We start from the raw sequence: 23478 nt of genomic DNA on the forward strand, positions 1-23478 counted from the left end.
ATTTAACATGGCACGGAATTCATGATCATTGGATTTTATTAGAAGACAGCAAGTTTACATAAAATTTCACACTATTAATCCTTTGTTCAGAGCAGCTGTTACCTTGAAAAAAATCTCTAGTAATTTGTAGGATTGGTTAGTAAAGGAAAATTAGAATAAAGATGTTTTGAAATGATTGCACGTTGTACACTTAAAGGTGAAACACTAAATACATTTTGCTTGATTTATCTTTAGAACATTGTAATCTTTAAGTGCTAATGTTTTATGGACACATACCACAGGCCTTTCTGTAAGAAGTTTAACTTACATGTGGACTTTGCAAATGAACCCAAATTTAGCATGAGAACATCTGCAGTTCTTTCTGTCATTCAGCTATCCATTTATATGCCAAGCATTTTGTTGGAAATTCAGTGATGCACAAGGCATGGACCTATCCTCTGGAAGTTAGAGACTGGATGATGAGGAGAGACAGACGAACAAGTGAACACTTATCCCAGGTGACAAATGAAATGCTACCTGTTTAAAACTCTGTTGTGCAGCTTTTGTTTAACAAGAAATTTCTTTTATCTCTCCAAAACTCTTACTAGGTGATACCATTGGTATACCTAAAAGGCCAACCTCTGTTTTTACTTAGTAAAACATTTAAAATTATACTCTTTTTCCAAATCACATGAAGCCTGTGTTTTAATTTTTAAGGTCTGGTTTAAACTTTCTGAAGCCATGGGTTTAACCAGGTTAGCTAATATTGTATGATATCACTTTTGTTTATACCCTGTGTCATGCAGCAGGGGTTTGAGGTAATGTGGTGTTACTTAACAAACATGGCACTTTAATGAACATGTAGATTCATGAAATTTTTAAAAATCAGCCTTTTTTATTATAGATTTTATTTTTTTATTCAACAGAGAGAGAGACGATAAGTATGCAGAGGATGACAGAGAGAGGGGGAAGCAGGCTCCCTGCTGCGCAGAGAGCCCAATGTGGGGCTTGATCTCAGGACCCTGAGATCATGACCTGGGCAGAAGGCAGAGGCTTAACCTCCTGAGCCACCCAGATGCCCCTAAAAATCAGCTTTTTTATGATATAAATTATGTACAGTAAAGATAAAGTTCACACATTTTAAGTAAATAATTTGGTGACTTTTGAGAAATGTATATAATCACATAACTAATGTCACAATCAAGATATAGAACATTTTGTCATGCCAAAAGTTTTCCACACATCCGTTTTTTTCCACCACTTCTTCCTTTTCCTCCTTTCTCCCTCACCCTCATTATCCACAACAATTGCTGGTTTTTAGTTTCATCTTTTATAGAATTTCATGTAAATTGAATCATCTGACTTGTAGATTTTGTGGCTTGCTTTTGTATCTGGCTTATGTCACTTAGCATAATAATGTGTTTTTTTAATTCATTTTGCTACATATATCTATAGTTCTTTTTTATTATTGGGTGGTATTCACTTGTCACAATTTGTTTATTCATTCACCTGTTAATTAATAGATATTTGGATTGTTTCTAGTAGGGAATGGAACTTCATTATGAATGAAGGTCCGTGTGTAATTTTTTTTTTAATCTGAGGCACACCAGTCAATGCATTTATATTTTTTAAATTTTTATTCAAGTATAGTTAACATACAGTGTTATATTAGTTTCAGGTGTACGATATAATGATACAACCGTTCTGTTTCTCAGTGCTCATCATGATAAGTGCACCCTTAATCCCCTTTATGTATTTCACCCACCCCCCACCCCCCACCTCCCCTCTGGCAACTACCACTTTGTTTTCTGTATTTAAAAGTCTGGTTCCTTTGTTTTGTTTCTTAAATTCCATATGAATGAAATTCTGTATGGGTGAAATCATACAGTTTTGTCTTCCTCCGTCTGACTTATTTCATTCAGCATTATTATCCTCTAGGTCTTTTTTTGTTAAAAAAGTTTTTTCCTTCACTAAATTACCTTAGCACCTTTACCAAAAATCATATGACTTTTTAGGATGCCTCTATTTCTGGACTCTATTCCATTGACCAAAATCTCTTTAGGCCAATATTATACTGCTTTGATTAATGTGTATATTCTTTATAGTAAATCTGAAAATCAGATTGTAAGCCTTCCAACTTTGACTATGAGTAGTAAGAGCAGACATACTTGTTTTATTCCCATCCTAGGGGAAAACCATTCAGTTTTTCGCTATTAAGTACATTTTAGCTATAGATTTCTCATAAACTGTCATTACTTCTACTCTTAGAGCATGTAATTTCCAAATTCTAGACAAATTAATGCAATTGGAAGATATTTTTGAAAGACTCTTTAGAGGGGATTTCAGGACTTGTCTCTTCATTATCGAGAACTATATCATAGGTTACCAGTATATAACTTACAACTTTCCAAGTCTTATCTGAAAAAGAATTTTCATCCAGCTTTCCCTGGAAAGCCCGTGATTAGTACTAACACCATGTTCTCTTAATTCACTTTTCCAAATGTGAGGGTCATGAAGGAAAATAGGCACTCCTCTGTTAATGAGTATTTTTTGAACACTTGAATAGTTATGCCCCTGGATCTGAGATGAAAAGATTTCAAGGCATCTGTTGGCATTATACAACATTTTCTTGGATATGATTAAGGGAGTAAGATGACAGTGATGCACCATTGGTATTGGGCAGTGATCCTGCCTTAAGGAATGGTTGACTTCGGAATAGGCTGTTTATCTGGTTTTTTCAGGGTCAGAGTCTATATAGGTTGACCTAAGGACTCATTTCCTTTTCAGGATGATGAGAGCCGTATAGAAAAAGCATGCAAGTGCTGAACAGACATAGGTTGGTTTCTGTTTTTTGTTTGTTTGCATTGTTTGTCTCTAAGTCCGAGGTTGAGTTATGGTTCCATTTTTCATGGAGGATTAACCCTGTCATTGTAGGGTAAAGTGTAATTCTGATTTCCTTCCTCCACACCCTTTAAAAACCAGACTTTTAAGTCTCTCTCAAAGTATTAGCGGATGATTGCTGTAAGAAGGAATGTTGTCTTTTGGCGGTGCACCAGAGGGATGCACATCACAGAGCCAGAAAAAAATGAGCAGGTAGGTCAAATGGAGACAACTTGACTGGGCTATTCAGTGACACACTGTTGGACTTTGAAAACTTTACACACCTGGGAGCCCAGAGGTTCACTGACAAATGGCTTTTACTTCTACTGTCTTCGGAATATATGGCTGTTAATTGAGTTGGCTTTGGTTTTTTTTAATCTTATTTCAAAACCCCAGTTTAGAAGAGTTCTAGAAACCAGGCCTGTGAGCTGTTATAGGGGAAATGGAATATTGCTATATAGGTAAATACTACTTGGAAATGAGATTTCACACTTGATGGAACTGGCATATTTATGGTAGTTATCTTCTAAAAGTAAGCTAAGGGAATTTATTGCTGGATGACAGGTAGAAGAGAGCAGCTTCTGACTGAAGATTACCTTGGGGGACCTAAGGGATGCAGTCTCTGCTCCCCAGTTCCCTACGGCCGCCTTCACAGTCTTGGATTTGTGTTTCTCCAGAATAACACAAATCACCTCAGTCTTCCTAGAGTAGATTGGCTAATGATTGGATGATGCTCCTGGGTAATGGGGTAGCCATAAGTAACAGGGAAGCCCTATATAAAATAAACATTCTTATCAGTTTTCTTAAGTAAGGGCTTTTAAAACTGTAAATCAGAATTTCAGCCTTTTTTTTTTAAATGATTAAAAAGAATCATTGTTTTCTCTGACTTTTGGAATCAATATTTTCAGATGTGTTTTTAAGATTATGTGACAGCTTTGTCTCTAACTTACTTACTCACTGCCAAACCCCCAATGGGGTGTTAAGAAGACCTTTTGTAACAGTACAAAGCCTTGTTAGAATGTCCAGAAGAATCTTTTACTTTGAAGTCTGTAGGTTGTGATTTTGATCTTTTTCAACTGTAAAGAGTACCTGGACCCGTGAGTTTTACTTCACACCATTCCGCACATACGGCAGGTGCATAGTATGTGTACATGCACGAGGGTGTGTCCTGCTGCAGATGCTACTTTCGGGTGTGTCGGGTTAACAAAATAATTGCAGCCCATAATTTATATGTAGAAGGGTAAAATTTGGATTCCTAACATCTCACACTCTTTTTCTGGCTTCATAAACTATTTTGCATATAATTCTACAGCTTTATTAGCATTTGCATACTTTCACTTTAGTAAATCATTTTATCATGTTTCTTAACTTTGTATAAAAAACGAAATTTTGAAGAGACTGAATTAAATTAAATTGTCCCCAACTCATGGGAGCTTTTGGACAGACTTCAGAGAACAAAAATCCTGAAAAGAAAAGCACCTAAGACTAACTGGTATTATCTTGGCCCGTAAGTGTCTCACAGCATCAGCTTCATTACCAATAAAATTATGGAGTTGGAGTAGATCATCTGTAAAATCAGATACAGTGGTGAAGTTTTCATTTGGTGGTTATTTTGTTGCATTATTTTCCCACTTAGTAGTAGATAGAATCCCAGAAATTAATACATATGCATACTACCAGATTATAAATACTCCTATAGGGATTCATTAACAACACTAGAATATCTAAGGCTTTTCCCTATTTCTGGGCCATGGAAACAATTATGTAGTAAGCACAATAATATTTTACAAAGATTATTTTAGTTTGCTGTTGTCTAAGTGTTTGTATAGGATCCTCAGTGGATGTATTTTATGTTAAAAATAGCAGGCTATTATAACAAGATTGCATACTTGTCCTACCTTATGTATCTTTTTCAAGTCTAATCACCAGTATGTATTCACAGCATTTTCAACAACACCTCTGATAAATTTTATTTTTTTAATTATGAAATACACAGAAAAGTGCCTATAATGTCTACTTTTTGTGTTTTCTATTTTTTAAAAAATAAAGATTTTATTTATTTGAGAGAGCTAGAGAGAGCATAAGTAGGCAGAGTAGCAGGCAGAGGGAGAGGGAGAAAAGCAGGCTCTCTGCTGAGCAGAGAGCCTGGTCTGACTCAATCCCAGGACCCTGGGATCACGACCTGAGCTGAAGGCAGATGCTTAACCGACTGAGCCACCCACGCACCCCAATATATGTACATTTTAAACAATAATAGTAATCAACATCATTGTATCCACTACAGTGTAGCTTTGTAGCTACATTGTAGCTCCCGTCCCTTTCTGAAGACATCCGCTATTCCCAGACTGTCCCATCCAGCGCCATTTTGAGGTTAATCATTACATTGCCTTTCTTTGTTGTCTTACCAATATATATTATGTAACTCTGAATGATTTATTGGTTAGTCACCTGTTTATTTTTTTTAAGATTTCATTTATTTATTTGTCAGAGATCACAAGTAGGCAGAGAGGCAGGCAGAGAGAGAGAGAGCGCGGAAACAGACTCCCTGCTGAGCAGGGAGCGGGATGCAGGGCTGGATCCCAGGACCGTGGGACCATGACCTGAGCCGAAGGCAGAGGCTTTAAACCACCGAGCCACCCAGGTGCCCCTAGTTACCTATTTTTGAACTTTGTATTCATAGGAAGGTATTGTATATATTCGTCTATAACTTTTTTTTTTTGCTAACTGTCTGAGATTCATAGCTGTTATCATCGTATGGCTGTGGATCATTAATGTTTACTGAATTGTTTCACATGCCATGTTTTATTTCTTCTACTATTAGTGGGCCTTTGCCTTTCCAGTTTTTACATTTATCTTGTTGTTGTTAATAATCTAGAAAATCCTTCTGCAGTGTTAAAATAAAGTTAGCAACTTCCCAAATGCTTTATTCAATCTTCCTTATAAGCATTATACTCTCTTAGGAAAAAAAAAATATTTCAGGGGAAAAAATAAGTAAAGTTAGTGTTAAAATTCCTATGTGATATAAGAATTTCTATATTACTACCACATAATGAGAATTATTACAAAATCATTATCTAGAAAGCTGCAGTTCCAATGTCAGAGGGAATTGTGTGCAAGTCCCATGAATGAAGGAATCAAAGATTTCATTGTGGAAATTAGAAGCAGATGCTTCTAAGTTGGAGGATTTTCCGTGAGAACAGCACTTTTTGTTGGCGATGTCATGCTAGAAATTCATCTTGGTTGAAAGGAATTTTTGTGCCTGGTTGCTAAACCTGATATGAATTCTGAATACAGATGGCTATGAAATACTAAAGTTTCTCTGGTTGAAAATTCATGAATTTTACCATTGCCTTTGTTCTTTTTGTTGGTTGCCTATCTAACATCTTCCCTCATCTCCCAGCTTCCCAAAGGTACTCAGATTTTTTTGTTTTGATATCCATGTAGTTCAGGGGAAGTTGATCCTGCCTCTAGCTCTAGAGGTGGGCCTCGGGTGACCTCAACTAGGCTTGTTCCTTGTCCCTGCCCTATGGTGGGGGTGCTGGTGACCTAAGACTTCCAATTCGGCCGAGTATCATTACTCTTGTTTACTTCCTCATTCTGGTTTATTTGATCACTCTGAGAGATGCAAGCCTTAAAACACAGTGGTTCCAAGTTAACAGGGAAAAGCTAGATTTTGCATGACATCTCAAACTACCACATCGAATTACCCACAAACCCTTTTAGCCTACTTGTAGTTTTCAAGTTACTTTGGTTTTTATAAATTTCCCTTATAGTATTTAACTAGTTTACTAATAGTTCACATTTCTGTAGTATCTACCATATGCCTTATGTCATCCTTTAAAGTAGATGCTGTTGTTATTTCCATTTTACAGACATAGAAGCAGAGATATAGAGAGGTGATAGGACTTGATCAAGGTCATATAGCTAGGAAATAGCTGACTAATAGTCAAACCAGATAGTTTGACTAACGGAGTTCAAGTTTGAGTTGGATAATTTTGGCACTTGTGATTTAATCCCTCCCAACCAATATATCTTTTTTTTTTTTAAAGATTTTATTTATTTATTTATTCAACAGGGAGAGAGAGAGAGAGAGCTCACAAGTAGGCAGAGAGGCAGGTGAGGGGGGTGGGGACCGGGCTCCCTGCTGAGCAGAGATCTGGATGCAGGGCTCTATTCCAGGACCTGAGATCATGACCTGAGCCGAAGGCAGAGGCTTAACCCTCTGAGCCACCCAGGTGCCCCCAATATATGTTTTTATATATTTGCTTTCACATAAGCTGGGAGATGAGGGGAGATGTTAGATAGGCATAAGCAGGGAGATGAGGGGAGATGTTAGATAGGCAACCAACAAAAAGAACAAAGCTGGCTTAGCTTGATACATAGGGAAACTTTCCTAGAAAGTGTATTTTTGTTGACAGTTTGGAGATTAGTATTTTTTCATGTTTGTATTCTACATTTAAAGACAAGGAACAATATGCACCTTTCCCTTGTAATTAACATGCAGAAAATATTTAAGAAGCTGTGACCAGTACTGACTCCCATTTCTGGAGTTGGGACAGGAGAGTGCTTCTTTAAAAATATAATTTTAATCTTTTTTTTTTTTTAAACAACTTACTTATTTATTTGTCAGAGAGACAGAGAGAGAGAGAGAACACAAGCAGAGGTAGTGGCAGGGCAGAGGGAGAAGCCAGCTCCCAGTGAGCAGGGAGCCTGATGCAGAACTCTATCCCGGGACCCCGGGATCATGACCTGAGCTGAAGGCAGACACTTGACTGACTAGGTGTCCTTGTAGTTTTAATCTTAATTGCTAGAGAATTTGCATGTTTGGTGATTTTATAAATAATTTACTCCTCACATCCTACTGTGTGCCTATTATAGACCCAGTACTACTGCAGACATTAGAGACATTAGATGCTGATGGATCCTGTCCTGGAGGAGATTCCAGTTCTCCGTGGGGAGACAGACTTGCCAACAGCTACAGGGGGTGATATGAGCACAAGGGAAATGACCCTCCATTGCCTACCTATGTGGAAGCATGCTTCCCAGACAAGTGTCTTGAATTTTGGGGGGAGGAGGAAGATATTTTGTTTTTATTCTTTTGAAGGTGGGTGGATAATATGCAAGGAAGGATATCTAGGCAGAGGGAACAACATAGTCAAGCACAGACATATGAGGGCAAGACTTGTTCAGAGGACTACGAGGAAAACAATTGTAGTAAATGTAAGATATGAGTCAGAATGGCCACACAGAGGCTGGATGGAAGCCGATGGTGAAAGATTCTGCCTTAGAGTTGAGGTGTTCTCCATGAAAGTGCTGTAGCATGAAAGAGTGTGTGAGCTGGGATGTGCGAGATGGGTGTGCAGTGTAGTGGGGTTACCCTGGCAGCATTGGGGGAGGGGTGGCAGACTTCAAGAGTGAGAGAAGACAGAACATCTAGAAATCCAGGTGAGAATACACTGAAGATGTATGGTGGAGGAGAAAGGCACTAGAAGGATAGACTAGACAGAAGGAAGGATTTTGTTTGTTTGTTTTTGTTTTTTTTTACTAAGATTTTTTTTTTTTAAGTGTATGGATAGCAACGAAATCCCAACCTTCTGACCACCGAGGTTCACTTTTGCTGTCCTTCTTCTCCCCCATCTTCCTCGGGCCTCATGTTTGAAAAGATTGTCTATTAAAATAAATTGTTTTCATTTTTTAAATCAGGCACGTAAAACTGTGTTATCAAAATAAGCACTTGAAAAGCAGTATTAAAATTGTTTACGTGAACACTCTCAGTTTTCCTTGAAATATTACCAAGGATAAATGTGCCAGGTTTTTTTTTTTTTTTTAAAGATTTTATTTATTTATTTGACAGATAGAGATCACAAGTAGGGAGAGAGGCAGGCAGAGAGAGGAGGAGGAAGCAGGCTCCCTGCCAAGCAGAGAGCCCGATGCGGGGCTCGATCCCAGGACGCTGGGATCATGACCTGAGTGAAAGGCAGAGGCTTGAACCCACTGAGCCACCCAGGCGCCCCACCAGGTTTTTTTTTTTAATACACCAGTTTTATCAGCGTATTTGAAATATTAAAAATAATTGTAAAGCTCTCATTACCTTTTTTTAAAAGTTAAAGTACGGTTGACACGAAGTGGTACATTAGTTTCAGGTGTACAGCATCGTGGTTTAACAAGGGTCTGTGTTATGTCATATGCTCACCACCAGTGTAGCTGTCATCTCTCACTATACAATGCTATTCCAGTGTCCTTGACTATTCCTTATGTTGTACCTTTTCATACCCGTGACCTCTTTATTCCATAACTAGCAGCCTGTCTGCCCCACTCTCTTCACCCATTTTGCCTAGCCCTTTCCTCTAGCAACCACCAATTCTTTGTATTTTTGGATCGCTTTCTGCTTTTCGTTTGTTTCTTAGATTCTACATACAAGTGAATTCATATGGTATTTGTCTTTCTCTGTCTGACTTCACTTAGTGTAATACCCTCTAGGTCCATCCATTTTGTTTGCAAATGGCAAGATCTCGTCCTTCTCTGTGGCTGAGTGACATCCCATTGTATGTATATGCACCACATCTTCTTTATCCATTCATCTTATTGATAGACACTTGGGTTGCTTCCATATCTTGGCCGTTGTAAATAATGTTGCAATAAGCATAGGGGTGCATATATCTTTCTGAATTAGTGTTTTTGTTTTCTTTGGGTAAATACCTAGTAGTGGAATTGGTGGGTCATATGGTAATTCTATTTTTAATTTTTTGAGGAACCTCCATACTGTTTTCCACAGTTGGCTGAACTAGTTTGCATTCCCACCAACAGCGCATGAGAATTCCTTTTTCTCCACTCCTTGCCAACACTTGTTATCTCTTGTCTTTCTGAGTTTACCTATTCTGGCAGGTGTAAGGTGATAGCTCACTATGGTTTTGATTTGTATTTCCCTGATAATTAGCACTGTATGTCTTCTTTGGGAAAATATCTATTCAGGCCCTCTGCCTATTTTTTTATTGGGTTATTTGGGTTTTTTTGGTGGTGAGTTGTGTAAATTCTTTGTATATGATATTAGCCCCTTACTGAATATATCATTTGCAAGTATCTTCTCCCATTCATTAGGTTGCCTGTCATTGCAAATGGCAAGATTTCATTCTTTCTATGGCTGAATTATACTCCATTGTATATTTATATCACATCTTCTTTATCCATTCATCTATCAGTGGACACTGGCGCTACTTCCATTTCTTGACTACTGTAAATAATGCTGCAATAAGCAGAGGGGTGCATGTATCCCTTTGGATTAGTGTTTTTGTATTTTGGGGGTAGATACCCAGTAGTGCTATTACTGCATCATTTAGTGTAGTTCTGTTTTTCACATTTTGAGGAACCTTCATGCTGTTTTCCAGAATGGCTGCACAAGTTTGCATTTTCACCAACAGTGCAAGAGGGCTTTCCCTTTCTCCACATCCTCACCAACACCTGTTGTTTCTTGTGTTGTTGATTATCTTATTGTAGTTTTAATTTATATTTACCAAAAAAATGATGTACTTTGGTTGAATTATTTCCTTTTTATACATTCCCTGGAAATCAGACTGTTGGGTCAAAGGGCACAAACATTTGTAGGACCAGCAACGTAATTTTATTCCTTAGAGTATGATAAGCGTTAGTTGGCACCAATTCAAATCCATTTTGATTGGAAGGTGCTTTGCCATTCCCAGCTCCAAGGTGTCTGTAGCAAATCTCATTAATAAATAGAGAAACAAAATAATCTATTAGCTACAAACAAGAGAAAAGCACTATTTCTTTTAGAATTCAAGAGATGATTGACAGAATAGATTGATTTAACCACCATATACTACCAAATAGCAGTTCTTCCCCTTACTTTCTATAACACAACATCAATAATGGTACTTGATAGTAAAGAGTAGCTAATTTAATACTCTTCACAACAGTTTGATTTCAGAGGTGAGAAAAATGGACACAAAGAAGTGGAGAGCCTTGCCCAAGGGCACCCAGTTTCCCAGGCTTTCAGCTTGGATCCAAACCCAGGCAGTCTGAATCCAGGCTCTTAAGCTGTACATTGTATTGTCTCTCACTATGTTCCCACTTTCCAAACTTAACATTTCTCTTGATTCAATAACTGCATTTCAAGTGTAGTTATTACTTGTATTATATGTAGGTGCTTGCATGCACATGTCATATATGTAAAATTTATAAATATACTCATAGATAAAATATGTATATTTGCGTACTACTTTACATATGCTAACAATATATTGCTGCTGCATTTCAAGTAACATACACAGCCACTTACAGTGTGTAGTGTAAAAATGCTAGAGTCAGGTTATAACATGTACTAGGTTGCATTCGGTAGTTAGCAGATTTTCTCCTTGCCACATTTGTAAAATGGACCCCAAATTAAAGATATTTTTACTAAAAAAAATAAAATAAATGCTTTTACTAAAGTTGCTCTGACTGTACTGTAAACTGATCCCTTCTCAAATTGCTATGTGTAGTACTCATCCAGAATAGTGGTGTCAGAACTGCAACTCAACCACCTAAACTTTTCAGTTACTCAGATTTTTTTTTTTTTTGGCCTTCCAGGTCTTCTTTGCTAATGATGAGAGTGTTATCCTTTGTCCAGGGAGAGGAGTAGCTCTCTCCACCCCAGCATTTGTATAACAAATTTCATGGAGGAATTCTGGCTTCACTTGGTTATACATTCACCCTTCAGACCAAGCACTGGGACTGGAGAATGGGGCACCCCATTTGGCCGGCTTTGGTCACATTTATACCCTAGGTTATCTCTTCACTCTTCCAAAGTAGAGAATACACTGATTGATAGCCCCACTGGAAACATGTGAGATTGGAGAGGGGCACTCCTGGTGGATAGCAGGTGCCAAACAGAATCACACAGATGTCTTCGACATTGCGTCTTTTGGTCAACCAGCATACATCGGAACCTATGCATTCATATACACTTTCTCTTTTTCAATACATAAAATTTCTTTTTTTTTTTTAATTTAATTTTATTTATTTATTTTTAAAGATTTTATTTATCTATTTGACAGAGATCACAAGCAGACAGAGAGACAGGCAGAGAAAGAGGAGGAAGCAGGCTCCCCGCTGAGCAGAGAGCCAGGACCTTGGGATCACGACCTGAGCTGAAGGCAGAGGCTTTAACCCACTGAGCCACCCAGGTGCCCCCAATACATAAAATTTCAAAGGAGTCACCACCTAGTATAATGTAACTGCCCCGTGTATAATCAACACTACACTTACCTTCCCCACCACAAAGTAGACCTCCCAAAGTTCAGCCCAGTTGTTGCATCTGGCTCTAAATTCCAGATCTCTAGGTGATATATATTTTTGTTGATCAGTTGTAGATGTGCCTTTTTATGACCTGGCAGTGCATGACTGTTGTTTCAATGAACCATCTACCCAGTAACCTGATACCTAATTCTTTATATTCATTATCTCAATTTCACCTTTTTAATAGTTCTAGAAGGCCCAAATTACATATTTTACAGGGGAAGAATCAAGCTCACAGATTAGGTTACTTGCCTGTGGCCATTGTAGAATCCGTATTAGGATTCAGGTTTGACCCTTTGGAGAGGTTAAGTCCATCTTTTTAATCAGTATTCTTTCCCTGTTGTCTCTAAACAGCTGAGGTTCAACTATATGAAAGGTGATGTTAAGCTTTTCACAGTCCTTCATTTATCTGGGAGAGCAATGGTTGGAACGTGGCAAAGAGCAACGAAGAGTGATGTTCTTTCTAGAGGGTTTGGCTCCAGGTAGTTGATAGATAGCAACTACTTTCCTTCTCAGATAAAACAGTAACTGGAAAAAAAAGGACATGAAATGAAAAGTGTTCAATTTACTTATCTTCAAATTAAGTGAGGAAAATATTTCTATAGTCCCAAAATGACTCTTACATGCAAATTACCCTCACTTAAGAAAAAAATAACTTCATAATGCAGAGTATACAAACTGAAACTCAGGGGGTGCCTGGGTGGCTCAGTGGGTTAAAGCCTCTGCCTTTCGCTCAGGTCATGATCCCAGAGTCCTGGGATCGAGCCCCGCATCGGGCTCTCTGCTTGGCAGGGAGCCTGCTTCCTCCTCTCTCTCTCTGCCTGCCTCTCTCCCTACTTGTGATCTCTATCTGTCAAATAAATAAATAAAATCTTTAAAAAAAAAAAAAAAACTGAAACTCAGGTATTACTGTTTCCATGTTTGTTTCTATATTTCCAGGTATAAAGTCAAAATGTAGGACTCTCAAGGAATAAGTACCTGATAATAATGGAAGTGTACTTATGTGACAAGTTTGGCAGTACACTCCATTAAAAATTTAAGTTTCAAGAAGGCTAAACATCAAAGCAGCCTCTGAAGCCAGAGGCTAGTAAGACATTCAAAAAGTTGAAAAAGTAAACTTCAAGATTCAAGCCAGGTTTCTGAGTTCTGACTCAGTTGCTGACCTTTAGTTGGACAGTATGTGTTTAGTAAATGTTGTACTATTACAGACATAACTCGAGACACTGCTAGTTGGTTTCAGATCACGGCAGAGAAATAAATATTGTAATAAAGCTAGTCAAATGAACTTTTTGCTTTCCCAGTGCATATAAAGGTAGTATTTGTACTGTACTGTCATCTTTTTTTTTTTAAAGCTTTTATTTATTTATTTGACAGACAGAGATCACAAGTAGGCAGAGAGGCAGGCAGAGAGAGAGAGGAAGGGAAGCAGGCTCCCCGCTGAGCAGAGAGCCCAATGCGGGGCTCAGTCCCAGGACCCTGAGATCATGACCTGAACCGAAGGCAGCGGCTTAATCCACTGAGCCACCCAGGCGCCCCTATACTGTCATCTTTTAAGTACACTATAGTATTATGTGTAAAAAAAAGTATGTACCTTAATTCAAAATACTATATTGCTAAAAAAAAATGCTAACCATCATCTCATTTTTTATCAGGTCATAATTCTTTCACTGGAAGGTCTTGCCTCTGCAGTGATGGCTGCTGACTGATCAGGGTGGTGGTTGCTGAAGGTTGGGGTGGCTGTGGCAATTTCTTAAAATAAGACAGTAATGAAGTTTCCCATATCAGTTGACTCTTCCTTTCATGAACAATTTCTCTGTCTCATGTGATGCTGTTTGATAGCATTTTACCTGCAGTAGAACTCACGTCAAAAGTGGCTTCAATACTCAAACCCTTCTGCTGCTTGTCAGCTAAACTTATGTTGTATTCTACATACTTTGTTGTCATTTCCACAGTCTTCAGAGCATCTTCATCAGTAGTGGGTTACATTTCAAGAAGTCACTTTCTTTGCTCATCTATAATAAAAGCAACTCCTCATTCATTCAGGTTTTATCTTGAGATTGTAGCAATTCAGTCCCGTCTTCAGGCTCCACTTTTAATTCTGGTTCTCACTGTTTCTACCACATCTACAGTTACTCCCTCCACTGAAGTCTTGAATCCCTCAAAGTCATCCATGAGGGTTGGAATCCATGATTTCCAAACTCCTGTTCATGTTTATATTTTGACCTTTTCCCATGAATCATGATGTTCTTAATGGCATCTAGAATGGTGACTGTAGGTTTTCAATTGATTTTGCCTAGATCCATCAGAGGAATGGCTACCCATGGCAGCTATAGCCTTATGGAAAGTATTTCTTAAATAATAAAACTAGAAAGTCGGGATGACTCCTTGATCCATTGGCTTCAGAAAGGATGTTGTATTAGCAGGCTTGAAAACAACATTAATCTCGCTGTATGTCTCCATCAGAGCTCTTGGGTGACCAGGTACATGAGCAATGAGCAGTAATATTTTGAAAAGAATCTTTTCTGAGTGGTAAGTCTCCACAGTGGACCTAAAATATCCAGTAAACCATGTTGTAAAGAGATGAGCTGTCGTCCAGGCTTTGTTGTGCCATTTACAGAGCACAGGCAGAGTAGAGCTAACATTATTCCTAAGGGCCCTGGGATTCTCAGATTGGTAAATGAGTGTTAGCTTCAACTTCAAGTCACTAGCTGCATTAGCCCCTAGCAAGGGAGTCAGCCTGTCCTTTGAAGCTTTGAAGCCAGGCATTGACTTCTTGTCTCTAGTTATGAATTTTTTAGATGGCATCTTCTGACAGAAGGCTGTTTCACATACATTGAAAATCTGTTGTTGAGTGTAGCACCCTCATTTATTATCAGAGCTACATCTTCTGGGTAACTTGCAGCTTCTACATCAGCACTTGAGGCTTCACCTTGCACTTGTATGTTATTGGGATGGCTTTTTTTTTTTTTTAAACTTCATGCTAGCTTCGTACATTTTCTGTAGCTTCCTCAACTCTTTCAGCCTTCCTTGTCTCTTGGCATCTGTTTGTTCACTGACATGGCACGTTCCTTCAAGAATTTTTCCTTTGCATTCACAGTTTGGCTAAATGGTGCAAGAGGCCTAGCTTTCAGCCTGTCTTGGCTTTTGCATTGCCTTCCTTACTAAGCTTAATCATTTCTAGCTTTTGATTTTAAGTAGAAGACATGCAACTCTTCCTTTAACATGAATGCTTAGAGACCATTGTAGAGTCTCTTATTCCAGTATCATTGTTTTGCAGAGAATAGGGAAGCAAGGGAGATAGGAAACGGGTGGTTGGCAGAGCAGTCAGAGCACCCACATTTATTTATTAAGTTCACTGTTTTATATGGGCACCCCACACAATTCCAATGGTAACATTAAAGATTACTGATCACACATCACCATTACAAATATAATAATGCAAAAGTTGAAATGTTGTGAGGATTACCAAATGAAACAGACACAAAGTTAGCAAATGCTGTTGGGAAAATGTTGCCAGCATGCTTTCTACAAACCTTAAATTTGTTTAAAAAAACAAAACATATAACCCCTCCTCCCCGCCAAACACATTATCTGTAAAATGCAATAAAACAAAGTTCAATAAAACAAGATATGCCTATATTAAAAAAAACAAAAACAAAACAGCTGATGGTGAAGAGTAATGACTTTAAGGAAACTTACTCTCAGTAGTTGGTTCTCAACAGTGGGTGATTTTGCCCCAAGGGGGCATTCAACAATATCCAAAGAAATTTTGGGTTGTCACAACTGGGAGGTGGGGGATTCTCCTGACATCTAGTGGGTAGAGGCCAGGAATGCTGCTGAACATCCCACAATGCCCCGGTTGTCCCACACTACAAAGGATATTTGACCCATAAGGTCAGTAATGCCAAGGTTAAGAAACCCTGCTGTAGGATCTTCCCTGTCCAAAGACATTGTGTAGTAAGTGAAACAACCCACACTTAGTGAGCAAGCCTGCTGTCAGAGATGAAAAGAAATCTGGGTTAGGGTTAAGAAGGATAACTACAAGCTACTGAACTGTTAGTGTAAAGATAGAGATTAGAAGTAACATACCAAGAGCATTTACACAAATGAATTATGCATGATGCAGAACTTCTAACCGAACATGAGTTAGCCCAGATTCAAGGGAAGGGGAAGTAGATCCCATCTCTTAATGGGAAGCATGGCAAAGAGTTTACAGTTTTCTTTAATATATCATAAGTGCTTAACAGTAGCACCTGGCACATACTAAGTATGTACGAAATGTTAGCTATAATTGGTGCTATTATTCTGCCTTTTCTGAAGAGTAGGTGAGCCTGGCATTTACTGTTCCCTTTTGGAACACTTCCCCTGGGATGGATGGACCAATGAAAGGAAGGAAGGAAGGAGAGAAGGAAATGATATCCCTCTCTTAATTCTGTTACCAGCTCAAATATCAACTTATAAAAGATGCTTCCCTGATTACCCTGTATGAAATAGCATCTACGCTACCACCTTATCTCCATCAACTCTCTCATCTACTGGGTTTATTCTTCACAGTACATATCACCACCTACATTTTATGTTTATTCTCTCTCTCCATCAGAGCAGGATATTTGTTTTGTTCAGTATTATATGCTCTGCGCCTATGACAACACTTAGAACATTGTAGGTGTTTAATGTGTATACATGGAATGAATGAATAAATCAATGAGGGAAAAAAACCAAGCCGTTTTACCAGTGGTATTTGTATATCACTTTTAGGAATACCAGACACTAAAAAGGCTATATACTATTTATCCCAAAATGATACAGACCACAGTACTCATATATTTCATGCTGTCAGATGTCTTCCCATGAGAGTCGCCCATCAGAATACACGTGCTCTTGGGAAGCAAAGACAGTATCATTATCTTAAATTTCTCGGCAAGAGGTATGTCCCTAACGAGATTCTGAGCTCAAAGGTGTAGGAGCACATCTTCTATTGCTATTGTGTTCTGCTTATTAGCAAATAAATATCATGGTACTGTGTGTATGACATCAGCTTCCTAAATGTATAATAATTAAATTAAAAGGGCTCTCTGTGATCCAGTTTTCCAAGGTAAAAAGTTTTCCAAGGTAAAAAAAAACAAAAAACACCTTGTTGACTGTTGAAATGTGGCTACTCACCATGCTTGCCTTATAGAAGTCATCATATCACAGTACCACCTGTTCATTGTTTTTTAGGGTGACAATCTCAGAATTGAGATTCCTCCTTTGCCTCCATTCAGAGTGAGATTGTATCATGTGTTGGAGATATCTGGCAACCTGGTTCTTTTTTGTTAGGATACTTTATTGTTTTAGAATACTTTTAGATATATAGGACTTGCAAAGAGCACAGGAGTTCATAGAAACCCACATGCACCCACTTTCGCCTATTGTTAACATCTTACATGAGGGTGCTACATTTGTCACAACAGATAACCAGTATTGATACATTATAATAAACTAAAGTTCCTACTTTTATGAACCAGTTTAAAGATTAATTCCTATAATTTCTATATAATATTCTTATATATATTCCATATAATACTGTATTATTATATATATTATATATAATTAATTCCTATATAATTCCTATAATTTCTAAAAAATGAAAACTGGTATTCAGTGTACACACATCAGGTGGTGGCTTCCTGATTCTTAAAAGAAACAAAGTAACTTTGAACCAATGGGGCTTATCAGGAAATAAGGGACTTATAAAAATGTGGGTTTAAAATTCAAGTGGGGGAATCTTATAGCTTAACATATTTTATTTGTAAGTTAGATATTAATAAAGATGACAGGAGGGGGTTTGATCATTATTAAAGCTGTTTTGTTGTTGCCTGAAAAATATAACACTACAACATGAAGTGTTCTTCATAAATATCTATCCTAAAAGCAATAATCCACCCTGAGATCCCTGGACAGAAAAGGGCTGCATGGAGTAGGAAATTTGCTCTCCTGGGGCTGAGTTGGGACTCAGCTGAGAACAGAACATAGGTAGCCAGTGGCTCCGAGGCTAATTTCTGCAATTCAAATTGGTATAAATTGAGTCTGATTCTTTTCCCCAGGACTGTCCAATGTATGATTAAATTTTATACTGGAGCATATTAGAGATATAGGCCTTTTACTGTTTCATTGGAACCTTTTAACCAGCTTTCATGCAGTCCTGGATGAAGTAAAAATTTCATCCTATCTCTCTTTTAGGACTTTTTAGTTTGATGTCCTCAAAGCAGAAAAGGCAGCCAAGGGGGCAGTACTGCTTCTTAAGGACTGCTTTTTATGAAATTTTCTTTAATAATCCCCCTCCAATCTTTTTTTTTTACTGCATTATTTGAATCATAAAATAAGTAAAAATTGTACTCAAATGAAATTTGAGAATTATCTTAATGAAGCTCTGGAAACATCTCAAACCTCAGAAAATATTTTTTCTTTAGTTTATTTTTTTAATTCTAGAAAGTAGGTCAAGAGAAATAATCCCCCTTCAGTTGGTTTAATTAGGGATAGAAAATTATAGGAGTAACTCAATTTGAGGTGTAGATTTAAATAAGAAGAATTACACTGGGATTAATATCATTTAAGATTTTGAATTTAAGATGCATTTAATGATAGCCTGTAATTTCTTCTTGAAAAGATTTTAATAGAGAGGAAACCTAAGTGTTAGAATAGATCAGTACGTAGGAAAAAATCTGCCATTTTAGGATGTGACAGGGGAATAGCTTTACAGCCATACTTCTCAAATGGTATGTTTAAGAATTTATTCTACAGGACCTTAATAGATAGGACTTAGAGGAGAGAGAAAGTATTCAGTGACCAAGTAAATTAAACAAATTTAAGAAATTGCCTGCAGGGGGCGCCTGGGTGGCTCAGTGGATTAAGCCGCTGCCTTCAGCTCAGGTCATGATCTCAGGGTCCTGGGATCGAGCCCCGCACCAGGCTCTCTGCTCCGCGGGGAGCCTGCTTCCTCCTCTCTCTCTGCCTGCCTCTCTGCCTACTTGTGATCTCTCTCTCTGTCAAATAAATAAATAAAATCTTAAAAAAAAAAAAAAAAGAAATTGCCTGCAGGGCTCCTCAGAGCCTTTAATATTGAGGATTTTTTTTTTAAGATTTTATTTTCTTTATTTGACAGAGAGAGATCACAAGTAGGCAGAGAGGCAGGCAGAGAGAGAGTAGGAAGCAGGCTCCCTGCGGAGCAGAGAACCCGACGCCGGGCTCGATCCCAGGACCCTGAGATCATGACCTGAGCCGAAGGCAGTGGCTTAATCCACTGAGCCACCCAGGCACCCCGGGTTTTTTTTTCCAGTTACAGTGATGATGTCTTTACATATGTTGCTTATTCCCCATTCTATACCTCATGATGTTTTCCCAGTGTATACTGTGAAGGTATTACAACCAACAATCTGCTCAGTACCTTCCTTCTGTTCATTCAAGTGTGGTTTTTATACCTATGTGTCAGAAATACCTGGGAGCTTTTTTAAAAGATTAAGATTCCTGAACCCTGACCTGGGAGATTCTAAGTGAGTAGAAATGTCCCTGTGCTCAGGATTCTGTATTCATTACACACACCCAGGTGATTCTGAGGCAATCAACCCAGTCTTACAATTGGTGTTTTGAAACTGTTGAACTAAAAGTGGATTGGACTTGGGGTGCACTTAATTCATGCTTGTAGAAACATGGGCTAACCATCCCATACTGGAGATAAACTGTAATGCTGAACTGCAGTGATCCTATAGGGTAAGGTCCTGGCTACAACTTAATGTGAAACAATTGCTATTGACCCTTTAAGAAAAGCAGAATACTTCTGGGGCGCCTGGGTGGCTCAGTGGGTTAAGGCCTCTGCCTTTGGCTCGGCTCATGATCCCAGTATCCTGGGATCGAGCCCAGCATCGGGCTCTCTGCTGGGCGGGGAGCCTGCTTCCTCCTCTCTCTCTGCCTGCTTCTCTGCCTACTTGTGATCTCCATCTGTCAAATAAATATTTTTTTAAAAAGGCAGAATACTTCTAAGGGGGCTTCTTGTCGCCTTTCTAATAAGGAAATACTATATATAAGATTACCATTTGTTTTTACTCAGTTTGAATAGCTACCTTGTGGATGATATTTTTATTCATACTTTAAAAATAAGTAATAGTTTATGTTTACTCCTAATGCCATATAAGATCATATTCTCTCCCATCTTCCTGCTGATAACAAGTGGACATTTAACCTTAAGCAAATAGACCAGATTATATCTCGTTTATGCTTTGATTTATGTGAGCTTTTCTGTTAAAACTGTGTGCTTATACTCTGGTTGGTAAAACAGTTCTTTATTCCTGGAAATTCTCTTCTCCTACAGCTGGAAAGAGACAATATAAATACTGTTGGAGAAAAATAATTCCTGTTGGCTTGAGGGGCAACTAGCCTTAACATATCTTGGTTGAATAGTGTTATATTAGCAATAATATCTGAAACAGTGTAGACACTCATTTAAAAGTAGAAATTATTCCCCATTGTTTTAAAATTATTCTCCAAAGTTTTGCAAGTGCAATAAGACATGAAACAAAGAAACGGTGTGAGTATTGAAGATTGGAGGTAAATCTTCATTACTTGCAAAAAAAAAAATTGTATACATTGAAACCTGAGAGAAGTTAAAAAATAATGTGTTTAATAAACTGATAAGATATCCACAGTTCTTTTGTATACAAACATGGCCGATATATACAGTTTTATTTCTACATGTTAGTTGGTTGGTGAAGTACATAGAGGTTTGTTTGTGTCGTCAGGTTAAAGGATCAGGAGAGAGAGCAATGCGGTAAAAACTCAGGGAGAAAAAAGTTTTAAGTAGGGCTTAACCTTGTTAAGGGAGAGAGATCAACTGAAGTGAATCCTAGAGATTCTGCTGATGGTCTGGAGATCCTGACTGCCTTTGGCAGAACCACATTGGCGAAGCAAAGGAGTAAAAGCCAGACCACAGTGGTTGTAGAAGGAATGTAATGTAAATGCCAAGACACTTAACTTGAGTTGGTAATGGAAAAAAAGAGCAAGATTGAGAATTTTGTTGTTGCGGCTATTTTGTCATTGTGTTTGTTTATTTCTGGAAGACTTCGTTTATCTCCCACGTGAGCTTGGAAGCTCCTCAAAGGCAGGTTCTCTGCCTCTGCGAGCCTTTGCAGCACATAATACTGCTTTGAATGTATGAGGCACTCACTGGCTTTATGTTTAATTCATGACTATGAATGAAAGTTTTAAAGCAGTTGATAGTGGGCAAAATACAGAACACATTTCAGGGAGTTCTCATTTATTAAGCCAGGCAACCCCAGCTCTGAGACGTGCTGTCCCAGTGCCAAGAGCAGTCGTGCGGCTGCTCATCTCCCTGGATCTCTCCTCGCCAGTCTCGCTGCCGTTATTTATGGCTGACTTTGGGGCTTTTCCTACAACTATGAAACCTACGCAGTGGAACATCACTCTGCTTCTCCTGCAGGGCGTGTGATGAGGAGCGGATTCTGGCTTTGGAGTGCTCGGAACCAGAGGAATTGCCGAGGACTCGGAGCCCAGCCCTGACCACTAGAGAGCCCACAACACAATGAACAAATTGAACTTCCATAACAACAGAGTCATGCAAGACCGCCGGAGTGTGTGTATTTTCCTCCCCAATGATGAATCTCTCAACATCATCATAAATGTAAGTAGATCCAACTTTAGAAATGTTTGAATATTCTGTTCCCAGCGGTGGCCACATTCAAGTTACTACCTGGTGAAGGACGAAAGCCTTACAGAATGAGACCGTGAGTAATGGAGCAGAACTGGGATGTTAAAGTTGTCTATACAAGGATAAACTGAATTAATGGCTTAAGAGCAGCTGCTTTCAATGTTCTTTCACCTGGGGGCAAAATTGCAGGATTTTGGTGACCGTATTATAGAAAAACTAGCACTTTACTATGTTACAACTTTTTACTGAAATACAGATTTTTATTAACATATAATGTGAGTTTGCTTTTTAAATGCTTTTGAGTTGACACACACATGAAATGGTAGTAATTGCTAGCTTCTTACTATGCGTCTTGATCATTAATAGTAGACTGAGTCTAGCCAATTTCAGGAAAGGCTATGCACTTGGGCACTAAGCTCTGGCTTTCAGTTTTTGAGTCAGAGTTAACTGTCTTAGTTAACCTGGACATTGAGGAATAGAGTTATAATCTACAGCAAAATAGAGTTATATCTACAGCAAAGTGTAGGGATCTTAAGTGTGCAGCTCAGAGAATTTTTACAAGTGTATATACATGTGTAATCATCATCCAGGTTGAGATATGCTCTATTTTCAGCACCCCAGAAAGATCTTTTGTGACTCCACTTGGACAATAATCTCTACCCAAAGGGTAGTAACTGTTTCCTCCTCTGTAATTTGTTTCTGAACTTCACGTGGCTGAAATTATGTGGTGTGTTCTTTTTTTGTATCTGACTCCTTTCAGTCAACATTTGGCCTGTGAAATTCATTTACACTATTGCACGTGACACTAATTCCTTTTCACTGTTGTGTAATATTCCATTGTGTGAATATGCCCAATTTGTTTATCCATTTATTGTTGATGAATATTAGGTTGTTGTAATTATTGGGCTATTATGAATAAAACTGTTACGAGCATTTTATATGTATACCCATATGTATACTTTTCTGGGGTTTATTCAAGAGTAGACTTGGGAATCTAAGTATGTCTGTGTTAAGCTTTGGCAGAGGCTGCCAAACAGGTTTATAATAATCAGAATCATGCCTAGCATTTTTCAACCCCTCTCCCTGTTATCGACTTTCATATTCTTCCTTTCACTGATTGTATTCGGATGGAATTAGGGAGAAACTTGCCTCAGTGCATGCCTTGAATTGGTTTTCTTTGCTATATGCTACTATATTTTTAACTCAATTGCTATATAAAAGAATATCTTTAAGTGTTATACTGAATATATATGACATTTAAGTAGCTTCATTAAAAAATTTAGACAGGAAAAGTTCTACTTATTGCCATAATTATTTTGGTTTTATTCTGACAATCACCATAGCTTCTCAGTTTTAGTTTCTTGATTTACTAATGTAACCTCATTTTTGCTCATAGGGATTGTCCGAGCATCCAACCTACCTGTTGGATGAATTTTATCATCTGTTGGACAGATTTCTTTTGATTAACCACATCGTTATTCAGAGTACCTGAAGTTGTTTTTGAGTATGTGATGTGATAGGTTATTATTCTTACATTTCGTTTTTAAAAATCTGATAAAACTCAGCAGCTTATCTTTTTCAGTTTGGCCATGGGCAAAATACATTAAAATGTAATTCTACTAATATAG

General features: G+C 38.1%; 1 protein-coding gene across 3 annotated transcripts in view; it reads left to right on the forward strand.

The window, feature by feature from the left end:
- Positions 1–23478, forward strand: part of FRMD6 (FERM domain containing 6) — a 75659-nt gene that overhangs the window by 17616 nt on the left and 34565 nt on the right. For all 3 annotated transcript variants that reach the window (XM_046010128.1, XM_046010127.1, XM_046010129.1), the window contains exon 2: positions 21623–21823. In XM_046010128.1, coding sequence (XP_045866084.1) covers positions 21725–21823 — 99 coding nt within the window. In that variant the 5' untranslated portion in view covers positions 21623–21724. The remainder of the gene's footprint in view (positions 1–21622; positions 21824–23478) is intronic.

The sequence above is a fragment of the Meles meles genome, chromosome 6 (genome assembly GCF_922984935.1).
Source record: "Meles meles chromosome 6, mMelMel3.1 paternal haplotype, whole genome shotgun sequence".
Taxonomy (NCBI): Eukaryota; Metazoa; Chordata; class Mammalia; order Carnivora; family Mustelidae; genus Meles; species Meles meles.